This window comes from Saprolegnia parasitica (assembly GCF_000151545.1).
Source record: "Saprolegnia parasitica CBS 223.65 unplaced genomic scaffold supercont2.134, whole genome shotgun sequence".
Classification (NCBI taxonomy): Eukaryota; Oomycota; class Saprolegniomycetes; order Saprolegniales; family Saprolegniaceae; genus Saprolegnia; species Saprolegnia parasitica.
In genome coordinates, this window is record NW_012156528.1 from 65,625 (window position 1) to 76,738 (window position 11,114).

Here is an 11,114-nt window from a genome sequence, read left to right on the forward strand (position 1 = left end):
TCGCAACAAGCGCAAGTGCCACGTAGCAACGACAAGCGTTCAAGTACCGATCCCCACCGATTCGGGTCGGTTTGTCAGTTGTTGTCACTTTCCAAAACCATGCCTGCCTCTCTCGACACGATCCTTCCCGCGCCAGCGCTTAGCAGCAACTCTATTAACGCGCTTCGCGTGCACTATGCCAGCGACGACGACGTCGAGTTGCCCAACATCTACACGTACTTCCACGACTTTACTTTTGAAACGGACGACAACATGGACGACATGGACGCCGCGTCGGTCTTTGTTGCTGGCCTCGAATACCTCAAGCATCTCTTTATGACCTCGGCACCACCAACGGCTGCGTAACGAGCCTTCTGGAGTGACGTTTGTAGTACTATACTAATATTTTAAAGCTATATCAGTGCGAGTTCATCGCTACCTTAGACTTTTGTTTTAAAAAGCATGCTTCTCGATTGCATCGAACCTTGATTCGCGCACTTGAGCATCATGCACGAAAGGATTGGTGAGCCGCACAAACGACGCCTGCTGAAGCCCGCCGTCGACGTGCCCCGTCAAAGACGCGCTCACAGCTTCCGACCCGCCCCCTAAGCGTCGGCGACGACCTTTACGAGACTCCTGCTGCCGTAGCCTCCGCAGCTGAGCTCCGACTACCGGTACCCGTCAACCAAGTGATGCTCCGCTCGGTCAATTTCCAGGTGCATTTGCACCGACTCGACAGGGTCGACCAAGTGTGCTTCTTCTGCCCCGAGCACGAGACGTACCGCCACTACTTCGTATACTGCGACTTCATCAAGGACGTGTGGAGCATGCTTTACGCAGTCACGGTCCCTTTGGACGTGACCTTACCGACAACGCTCTCTGGCTACCTCTACTCGACGCCCAAGACGGCGTCCAACAAGCACCAAGGCGCGTTCCGCTACTTCTGGCCCTTGCTCCGCGCCTGCGTCTGGTTCAACGTCTGGCGAAATCGGAACGATCGCGTCTTTCGCGCCTACCTACCGCTGCCAAGTCCATGGACGATTGCCGTCAAGGCGGCACGTGTCGCTCAACTTCACTTGCACCACAGCCTCGTACAGGAGCCCGAGCAGCCTGCTCTTCGTCGGTTTCTCCGGCTCCTCGCCCAACACGAGTGGCCGCGACGTCACCTCGTCCCGCGGATCGCGCTCCTACCTCCGCATCCCTAAATCAAGTTCCTCAACCGAGTGTACACAACCAAGGTATTCCGACAATTATATTTAGCGTAGCTTTATCTATTTTCAATAGTTGAGCCCCTTCAACAACAACGATAGGATTGGTGACAATCGTAATTCTTAATTTTTGACATCAGGAGCCTCGAATATCTTGTTGCTTTCTTGCTTGCGTCTACTAGTAGGACAACACCTCTTCCACTTTTGGTTGGATACTCTTTCGCTTTTCGAGCTTCGAGCGTACTCGACCAGTGGACCAGCAGTACTTTCGCCAGCCGTTTATCGAGGGGGTAGTATGTAGCGGGATCGTTTGCTCGTAATCTGGCTCGTAATGGCTTCTGAACTAATTATGCTCCTCGGGCCGTTGCGTCTCCTTTGTCGTTCTATTATTCTCCATTTCTCTTATTTCATTGTTCATCGTGCGCTTGGCCTTTTGCGCAGACAGTTTCTTCCACTTCCTGAATTCGTACTGATACTTCGCAAATGCCCCGCATTCATGGAGAATTGCGCCTGTAATCCAACCACACCCCTCAATAAAGCTACACGTATAATTAGATTCCGATGCGCTTTGTGCGTCCTACCCGTAAACTCAAATAGCTCATTCAGAGCCTTCTGCGAGTTGCTTACGTTCCCTCAAATTCGTTTGCAGTGTGAACGAATGTCGTAGCCCGCATTACTCGGGCAATTCTTCGGTGCGAAGTGGTATCACAAAACCGTGTCGAATTCCGGTCCCTACGATTGCGCGCAAGGCTTTGGACACATATATAATACAACCATTGTGCTCGTCGCGATCACAACAATATCGAGCAATGCCAGTTACTGCGACCGTCAAAATTCGCTGACAATCCCACTGCACCACTGCTACTGCGCCACCCAGATCGGTTCCAACAGAACCGTACAAATACGATAATTACGTCTATTCAAACTTGATTTTTCCTATATTACGGAAAACAACGGAAAATGACCGAGAATACGACGATACAACGGTATTTCTACGAGAATATACGGAGCACCTCTGTGGGTGCGAAGTTAAAGATGACGTTGTCTGTTTCGTGACGGGGTCGCAATTTACGTCCACACACAAACAATGCGGGTTCGCTGTGTCATCTCACAACACAAAACACCGCTTCTCCGGCAAAATCACCCGAATGTCTACTGCCGCGACCTCCAGCTCCATCCCGTCGCCTGATGGCCACTGGACCCCGCAACATGACGTTGACTCGACGTTCGCCAACTTTTCGTTCGATGTCGAAAGCGTGTATGTCGATGACTTTGACGCCAAAACCATTGTGACGAGCGCACTCGTTTGGCTTCGGTCTGTCTTTGCCAACGACAATGCCGGCATGTCAACGGCCAAGGCACTCTGAGATGCTAGCACTCCACCATTAACTTTATTTTGTGTAAATACTCTTACTAGTACACAATCGTATCGTGGCGCTTTTCATTCCGAACTTGGAGACATTAATTAGTTAGTACTTTTGCCTGCCCAAGCGCCCAACCAAAGTCGTTGTTTAATTGAGTCTACCAGTTACGGTATTTTATCGTACCAAATGTAGTTATCGTGGAATCTGGGGAGCGTCAGGATAAGCTTAGGTGCACCATGGGCACATGGCCGCGCGAGAGCAAGGCGGCAAAAAGTCGCAACTTCAACCACCGACGATGTCTATCGTTGACGCGACAGAATCTGCGACTGCTTTGTACGTGGATCGGGACTTCAATCATGTACGCACTTGCAGTTCGAGAAAACGTGCGTGTCTCTTGCTCGCACGCTCCGCTTTCAAGCATAAATCAATCTCATTCAACAACATGCCTGCTTCCACAACTACGACCACAACTACAACGCCGCCCCGGGCTCCAGAGCCAATCAAGTATAGCTACGGAGACGACGATGCGATTCTTCTCGACATTGATACATACTTCAAAGAATCCAAATTCGACCTGCCACTGGACGTCGGGGCAGCCTCGCTCCTCCTCGTGGGTCTCGAGTACGTCACGAGCTTCTGTACTGGCACACTTTCAACATAGTTGTAACGACATCGTTTACACACACAGCTATCTAACGAGCACTCGGTGTTCTTCCGTAATACACAATTCCGTTCTCTCCTCTGGTGCGACTTTGATGGCAATCCTCTCAGAGTTCTCCAGATACGTTAGCGCAATCAGCACAGTGAGATGGACACGCAGATCAGATGCAACCGGTCAATGTTAAAAAGGACGGCTCGACTCGTGTTGATTTTCTACTTTGTGTGAAGTCGCGTTGGTCTTGAGCAATGCACCACCGTCGATAACTTGGTCAAAATGCATTCTATTTCGATTCGAATGACTAGGATCGCTTCTTCTTGTCCAGATCTATCGATTGTATTCTCTTTGCCCTCTTTGGCCTCTTTTCGGTTGCCAAGTCAGTTGTTCGTTTTGTCGGTTTTGACATGGCATGAGTGCACCGTATTATGTAGGAGAGATCTTGGGCAGAACTAAGTGGGCAGAACCTTTTATCGTCGTTTGTGCACGCAAATTTGCCTCGGGTGAGAAACATGGACGCCAGAAGGACGGTCAATAGGATTGCAAGCGAGCCGCAGCTCCTATTGAGCAGAGTTTTGCAGAAACTACTCTCGACATTTCGATGTACCTCTGCGCTGATACTCTACTCCTCGACCATCGATTCGTTCCCGATCTGGATTGGTTGTCCCGTTTCATGGGGAGGAATCAAAGTGTGGGGATCTTTGCAGAGAAAATTACATCTCTACAATACGCTATCGGTAGTCGAACTCACAGCAGCCACTCGCTTCAATTGCTCCTGATTGCGACCCACGGACAATGACACGCAACATGTCGAGCATATTTTTGTATACATGCTACAGATATATAGGCGCAAAAGACAAGGAGTGTTAGATCCACACGCCGCTCGCTTCGGTCTCATCGTCTTCAGCGTGTGACGCAAGGGTCGGCGACGTCTTGAGCTCGAGGTCCTCATCAAGCGAGAGGTAAGCCAGCGGCAACTGGTCGGCGTTGTCGTCCGTGAGGTGCATCTGATCTTCGTGGGGCAGGTCCAGATCGTAGATGTGGCTACGAACGACATGGGAAAATGCACAGCAGTACGATATGCACCTCGTCATCTTGGACTTGGAATAAAGGCTCCGTCGTTTCTCGATGAGTTTGTACGCGGTTTTCAGCGCACCCTCAAGCTACACGTTGTGAGTCCCGCAACCGTGCACGACGTCGACGTACCGTGAGCAGCCAATTGGTCTTCTCTTCCATGCTATCACAACATAAATAAACGGTCCGGCTCTTGTTGAGCGTGACCGAGAGGGCATATTTGCGCCCTATAGACAAATGCTTCGTGAGCTTGCACTCGAGAGCCATCGAGGAGGCTACCGTCGTATAATGACACGTTTCGAACCTACGCAGAACGCACGGTAAGCGAAACAAACTCGAGAGAAAAGAGCAACGCACCATGCCGCTGACGTATAGCTGTTCCAGAGTCTCATCTTGGTAGCAGTTGAGTGTGTCCTGCTCAACCTTGCAGTAGTAGCGACTCCAGGTGTCAGGGTGCGCCGTGTCGGCCTCAGGAATGGCATCCACAGTTTGATTCGACTACATTCCGGTCAGAGCCACGACCACGGTAGTGACGCTGTGCCCACCGACTGCTCGTAATGCACATGAAGGTAGCCCATCTTGATCGGGTTGGGGTGGTACGTAATGTCGTCTTCGTAGTCGAGCTCGCCAGACTCGAGCTCGCCCGTGGAATCCTAAATGCACAAAACAGTCAAGGGACTGCTTTCGTCCGGGTATCGAGAAAGTACGTACAGTTGGCGAGATCAAGGCTGTGAGCTCGAGCGACACTGGGTCCGGGTTCACGGCACGCGTGAGCACCGCAAACCACGCATTGTAAGCCACGTTCGTGTCGCAAATCAGTTTCTCTTCCTTCCCTGATGCGCAATGCAGCGAGAGACCATTGGACTCGCCCGGCAGCGGGTGTACTGAGAGCACCTAGAAGCAACCGTCACGATGCAGGAATTTGTAGGGCTTTGTTGACGTACTTCGAGCGTACCCCGCGGCTGCCTCAGATCTTCGCTGTCGTAGTACGACATGACGCGCGTGTTGGCCGTCAAGACGAAGAAGCTACATGGTATGCGTGAGCCTATACCGACATACGAGGCGGCGAGTTCCACCGGCGGCTCCACGTCTTAAAGTGCAGCTTCTGCTTCTTCATCCAGCCGCTCAGGACGATCTAGAGCCACAATGAGGTCACACCCGCACGCTACGGGCTCTACCCGCTGGTTTGGATCGGGGTTCGTCGAGGTCTTGCGAAGCAGTGGCATGGTCGAGGGCTGGAGGTCCGTCTGAGGTCGGCGCGTTGCCTGCGTGCTCGAGCTTGTCGGCCGGGAGTCAAAAATGAGAGTCCAGAGCGTGGGCTATACACTGTAACAACCATCTCTATCCGGATGTATCACCCGCGGTTCCTTTAATGCGGGCCTCTTTGCACTTGGGGTTTGTATACCGAGGGCGACTTCGTGTCCGCATAATGCCACAGATGGCCAGTCGGTGCCTTCCGCGCGAGCATTTTTTTCCCTCAATTTTTACACTGACAATGAGTATCCACAATAAAATATTTAGCAAAAAATGCAGTCGGGAAGTACCCATGCGGTCGGCCAGCCGCTTCCGTTTCGATATTAAACGCATACAAATGCCAAGTTAGGTTTGAGAGTCTGAAATAAAATACTTCAATCCTCGGATGTAATCATCGCGGCTTCGCGCGAAAGTCCAAAGCCTGTACGATACACCAAGGCAGATTGAACGTGGCAGCATTATCGTTGGGCATTATCACTGGATTTCGAAGCCTCCTCATGCTCCAGCGCTCGCACTACTGTAATGAAATGAACTGAAGTTGTTGCAACCGTGTCGAGACATGCTGCAGACGATGCATGATCGGGGCGCGTAGCAAGGTGTGCCAGCCAGCGTAATTCGCATCGTTGAATCGGCCGGCTTGTCGCCAGCTCGCTTTTTGAGCTTCGTAGCAGATGGAGAGGGTACGACCGCCGGGTCTCGTTTCTATGTTTCAATATTTATTAGTGCTCGCAGCATACCGTACAGGGTAATACTAGCACGTTGACTTGGCGAGGTGCTGGGGTTTTAGCTAATGGCACTGCATTGCACGCAGTTGAGAGGGCACCTCGTCACGGAAGCGAGCTAAGCGCCCCGGATGGAGGGCTCTTGCGATCGATGAGTTGGCACGCATGTGACGACGCCGATCGCACGTGATTGGCACTGGTCATTTGCAATGGCCTCGCCATCACCACGTTGTCGTTACCACCTGCGTGAGATTTCGCCGCGAGTGACTTCAGCCCAGCTACAGTACTGTAAAGTACCGCGTGTGCCTCCTAGCCAAAACACCATTGGATACACTGTAATGAGGCCAGTGCACATGCAGTACCCGACTGCACAGCTCTCGCTTCAGATACTAATTGGCGCGGTGCAGGATGGACGAACACCCAAGGAGCGATCGTGACCAAGCAAGCTACCTTACCTGGTAGGTGTGCACACGTTTGCACGTCTGACCCTTGGCTCGTTGCGATGGAGTGTCACTGCTCGTTGCGTCGCTAAACAGTGCTATCCACGACGACCTTCGGTGTGCACACTGCCTCGTGTCTCGCACGATCGCGCAACATTCTCTTCGTTTGACCCAACGGCTTGCCTCACGAGTGTGCTACACAAGTGGAAGCCCCCAATATGAAAACCCCTATAGTTCCCTGTTAACTAGTCATTTCGACCATACTGGTATCGTTCGTGTGCAAGCCGTCGAGTCCCTCTCACCATGTTCTGAGCGGATCTTGCATATCCGGAATTTTGTCAGTATCCGTATGTTCGCATTCGACTAGAAGCACCCAAATACACTCCATAAAGGCGGTAGCACAAGATTCTATGTAAATCGTTTATTGCGAGGGTTTGACTCAAGAGAGTGTCATCTGTACTGATGGGAATGTTTCAGTCGAAAGTATAGACAATAAATGCATTTACCAGTGCAACTTCGGTCCGACATCCACTTCAGTTGCGTGTTTATAGTGTTATGAAAGCAGATATCCGGACCGTTCGAACGCTGTAGCGCCGCAAACGCCCAATTTGGATATCATCGACCATGACGTCTCGGTCGGTCCTGCTCCACGCACTCGTCTTGCTCGTCGCCCTCATGGCATCCGCCCACGCAGCTTCCAGCTTCATCTTCGATATGGATGCGGCCGTGGAGGAGGTACGGACTGCACTGCTGCTGCGGCCGGTAACCACCGACGATGCCTAGGAGTGTTTCCTCGAGAACTTGGACGCGCGCTCGTCCCAGAACAAGCTGCTTTTTCGCTTCGAGATCCTCGAGCCAACGACCTATGGTACATGGCAATTACCGAGACTGGCCACGCCCTCACGCCCTCACGCCGCGTAGACGCTGTTGACGTGGCGATTCGGTCGCCGACTGGCCGTATCGTCGAGAGCTGGAACAAGACGACCCGCGCACACACGTCCCAGGCGGTTCGCGAGAGGTGCCAAACTACGTGCCTACGACTTAGATAGTCTCAAGGCGCTTGTAGCGGCGTCTACCATTTTTGTTTCTCCAAGCTCCCGGCGTCGTCGCGACGGATCACTGTCTCATACGCCTTTGACTTTCTCTCGGTTGGCAGTCGCATCATGACGGTACCTTCATCCTTACCTCGGCAACACCAGACGCGATCTACAGAGCTATCCGGCGTCGATCACAACGATTGAAAATCCGATCCAACCAAGAGCACCTACTCCGACATGATCGCAGAGACCTCTGCCGTTGTCTTATCCTGTACTCGATACCCAGCAAGCTGACGAGCTCTCTAGGGCAAGCCGACTAAAATGGCATTTGTCGAGTTCTCGCTTGCTGGAGTTTCCAAGGGCCTTGTGGGTGAAAAGACGCGGTACTGTTCTTCGCTACCAAGTGCCGATGCTAATGCGATGAAATGCAGCATCATGCTGTCCTTCTCCGTCGAATACACGTCGCAGCTGTCGATGGACATGACGCTGTCGCACGTCAAGGGCGGGCTCAAGCACCCAATGAGTTGGGAGTCCATGGAGCACCACGTCGAATCCTTCCAGGTACCCTACCCGCCCAGATCTTGATCATCTCACAAAACACGCAATGACAGGCGTCGATTCTTCAAGGCGCGCGCGCCGAAACCGGCGGCATCCTCTCGTTTGACGTCACGGACCTCGTGAGCGGTACGGTGAAGCTCGCAGGCGCAACACTAGGTCACTATCGCTGTCACTAGATACGCTGCGTGCTGGTGGCCAAAGTCTCGCCTTCTCGGTACGTCCATTTGGCAACTTTTTACAAACCCAACGCATAGGTGCAATGCGATGAAGATGCCTCCGCGCGCCTCAGCGGTATGGTTGGATCGCCCGTCGATCACTGGCCCATCATCACATACGAAGGTGCTGGCTCATTGACGATGTCGGCTTGCATAGTTTTGTAGAAATTGGGCTTCACGTCATGGTTGAGATCGCCGCGTTCAAGACGCGCGTGTGGGACCTTAAGGGTAGGTGCATGCGCTAACGCTTCGCCGACTCACTGGGTGTGAAAACAGGTCAACTGAGCTCCATCTTGCAAAATGAGCGGAGCTCGCGCAACGGTTTGAGCTCAAGGCGAGGACCGTTCCTAAGCACTCTTTTGTAGTCGCCGAGAGCGCCAATTCGTCCGTCTTCTCGATGAACATCATCGTCAACCTGGTGCTCGTGGCGATGGGGGTCGCACAGGTGTTTTATGTGCGGAAACTCCTCGGCTCGGGCTACTGAGGTCCGTCGCTCGATGCGCCTCTAATACATGTCGCTCTGTCATCTCTCTCGTCAACGCTGCTGGCTTATCATGGATGCTCACGGAGCTGACCTCGCAGCCAGGTGGCCAACTTTTCAAGCCTGGAATTTTGGCGCCCAAAAGTACACTGTACTAGTAGTGTAGTAGTGTAAATGATAGCAGGGTGAGGGATAAACTTTCCTGGATCGCAGCTCTCGATGGCTCATCTCGGCAGATGTCGCGTCGGGTTATCATGCCTCTCCCGAGATTTGCAGCTGTACTTGAATCCAGGCGAACTCGCTCGCTGCTTGGGCTATGATAGCAGTGGCTACTGCACATGCGACGTCTCCATCGGCACACACCGCAATGCTGACCACGGGCGACGACGGGCTTGCCGCGTTTCCGACAAGCCAGATGGTGCTTCGGTTTGCGTTGGACTCCGGACGGCACAGGCCGAAATTTAAACCTTTTGTATATCTATCCTGATGACCCGAAATACCTAATTAGGCAGAGAAAACCGTTTCAGAACCTACCGGAACATGATAAACGCGAAGGGTAGAGCTTGAAATGCATATATTTGACTTGACTAAAGGATTTATCTAAATAGACTTGGTAAGTGTATTAAAGATGCATACTTCTGACTGTTGCCTGCCGCTTAGATACCATAACTTGCAAATTATTTGGCGTCGGAATCTTTGCGGAATGGGTGATCCATCTCATGCCCTCGTGGTGCGACGCCACACTTATATCTTGCCCAGCTTGGACGACGAGGAGCAAGCATGCACGGTCGAGCCATGCTTTGGTCGGCGGGTCTGTTGCGGGTGGCAATGCTGGCGACTACTGAGGGCTTGGCGAAGAGCGTCGCAGATACCACGTCGACGCCTGCGGCAGGTATCGGAGTACATCAGCGTCCGTCGGTAGTCATTTGTGTCTCATATACCAGTAGGCTCGACTGCTGCGCTACTGGCCATCGCTACTCCCGTGCCTAGCTTGGCTACAGACGCTTTGTCAACAATGCCGGCGCTACAAGGTATTGAGTTGCCGAGCGCAACCCCAACGTCTCTCGTGTGGACTTCCGTGCCTGCGACGATCAGAAGCGCAGCTCTTGGACCAACAAGGAGCGCATCACCGTCTACCATGCGTACAGTGACATCGTCATCAATATTGACCCCAGCGCCATCGACCGAGAGTCCCGCGACACAAGCTACAATGACGCAGATCGTGACACCGGCGACAACGAGTGCAGCTCCCACGACCACATCCGATTTTTCGGTGGCTCCAGTAGCGACGAGCGTAGACTCAAGCGCATTAACTGCTTTACCGACAACACCAACGACACCAACAGTATCGAGCCCGTCACCGTCCCAGAGCAGTCTTCAGTCAGCGACGAGATTCCCGGTACCAAGTTCAGGAATGTCATTTTTACCCAACTCCGCTGCGCCAACAATGCCCTTGCTACCGGGTGATACAATGGCTCCAGTGTCAAGCCCACCTTCACTGTCTCCAACACCCTCCGGCTCAGTTTCGGCGCAAGCACCAGGCGTTACGGCTACACCAAGCTTTGAAGTGCCTCCAACAAAGGTGCCTTTATCATCAATACATGTGGTTAGGTAGAGCATCATAAACATAGGTGCCAAGCTCCACCGCGACGGGACCAACACCTGAAACATCTAATACCACGACACCATTGTCGAGAGCACCATCCCACAAATCTACCGAAAGCTCCAACATGCAGTCGCAAACACCAAAGCTAACAACAGAGCCGGCTCAGACGGTATCGAGACCATTTTCCGAAACGCCGACGTCGGGTGCTACGCCGCTGCCCAGACTGTCGACGACGACGCCGACGTCGGAGCCAACGACGGTGCCAAGCCAGTCGACGACGCCGCCACCGAGTGAGACGCCAACGTCGGGACCGACGACGTTGCCAGCACAGTCGACAACGACGCCGTCGAGCGTAGCACCAACGACGTTGCCAGCGCAGTCCACGACAACGCCATGGAGTGCGACGCCGACGTCGGAGCCGACGACGGTGCCAAGCCAGTCGACGACGCCGCCACCGAGTGAGACGCCAACGTCGGGACCGACGACGTTGCCAGCACAGTCGACAACGACGCCGTCGAGCG

The 11,114-nt window shown here is 53.0% G+C and overlaps 2 protein-coding genes across 2 annotated transcripts; one reads left to right on the plus strand and one right to left on the minus strand.

Annotated features, from left to right (window-relative positions):
- Nucleotides 1–3,978: 3,978 nt before the first annotated feature.
- On the minus strand, nucleotides 3,979–5,573 carry SPRG_13975 (hypothetical protein). Its single transcript, XM_012353753.1, has 10 exons — nucleotides 5,459–5,573; nucleotides 5,357–5,415; nucleotides 5,225–5,306; nucleotides 4,992–5,174; nucleotides 4,826–4,933; nucleotides 4,638–4,778; nucleotides 4,560–4,584; nucleotides 4,413–4,507; nucleotides 4,293–4,369; nucleotides 3,979–4,250 (listed from the first exon to the last, which is right to left on the minus strand). Exons 1-10 carry the CDS (start codon nucleotides 5,504–5,506, stop codon nucleotides 4,073–4,075), a joined length of 996 nt encoding a protein of 331 aa, XP_012209143.1. The 5' UTR covers nucleotides 5,507–5,573; the 3' UTR covers nucleotides 3,979–4,072.
- Nucleotides 5,574–7,320: 1,747 nt separating this feature from the next.
- On the plus strand, nucleotides 7,321–9,061 carry SPRG_13976 (hypothetical protein; the record flags this gene model as incomplete). Its single annotated transcript, XM_012353754.1, has 12 exons — nucleotides 7,321–7,431; nucleotides 7,480–7,564; nucleotides 7,618–7,714; nucleotides 7,763–7,865; nucleotides 8,040–8,116; nucleotides 8,165–8,294; nucleotides 8,345–8,417; nucleotides 8,468–8,505; nucleotides 8,546–8,630; nucleotides 8,672–8,734; nucleotides 8,783–8,827; nucleotides 8,872–9,061. 12 exons carry the CDS (start codon nucleotides 7,321–7,323, stop codon nucleotides 8,988–8,990), a joined length of 1,026 nt encoding a protein of 341 aa, XP_012209144.1. The 3' UTR covers nucleotides 8,991–9,061.
- Nucleotides 9,062–11,114: the final 2,053 nt, after the last annotated feature.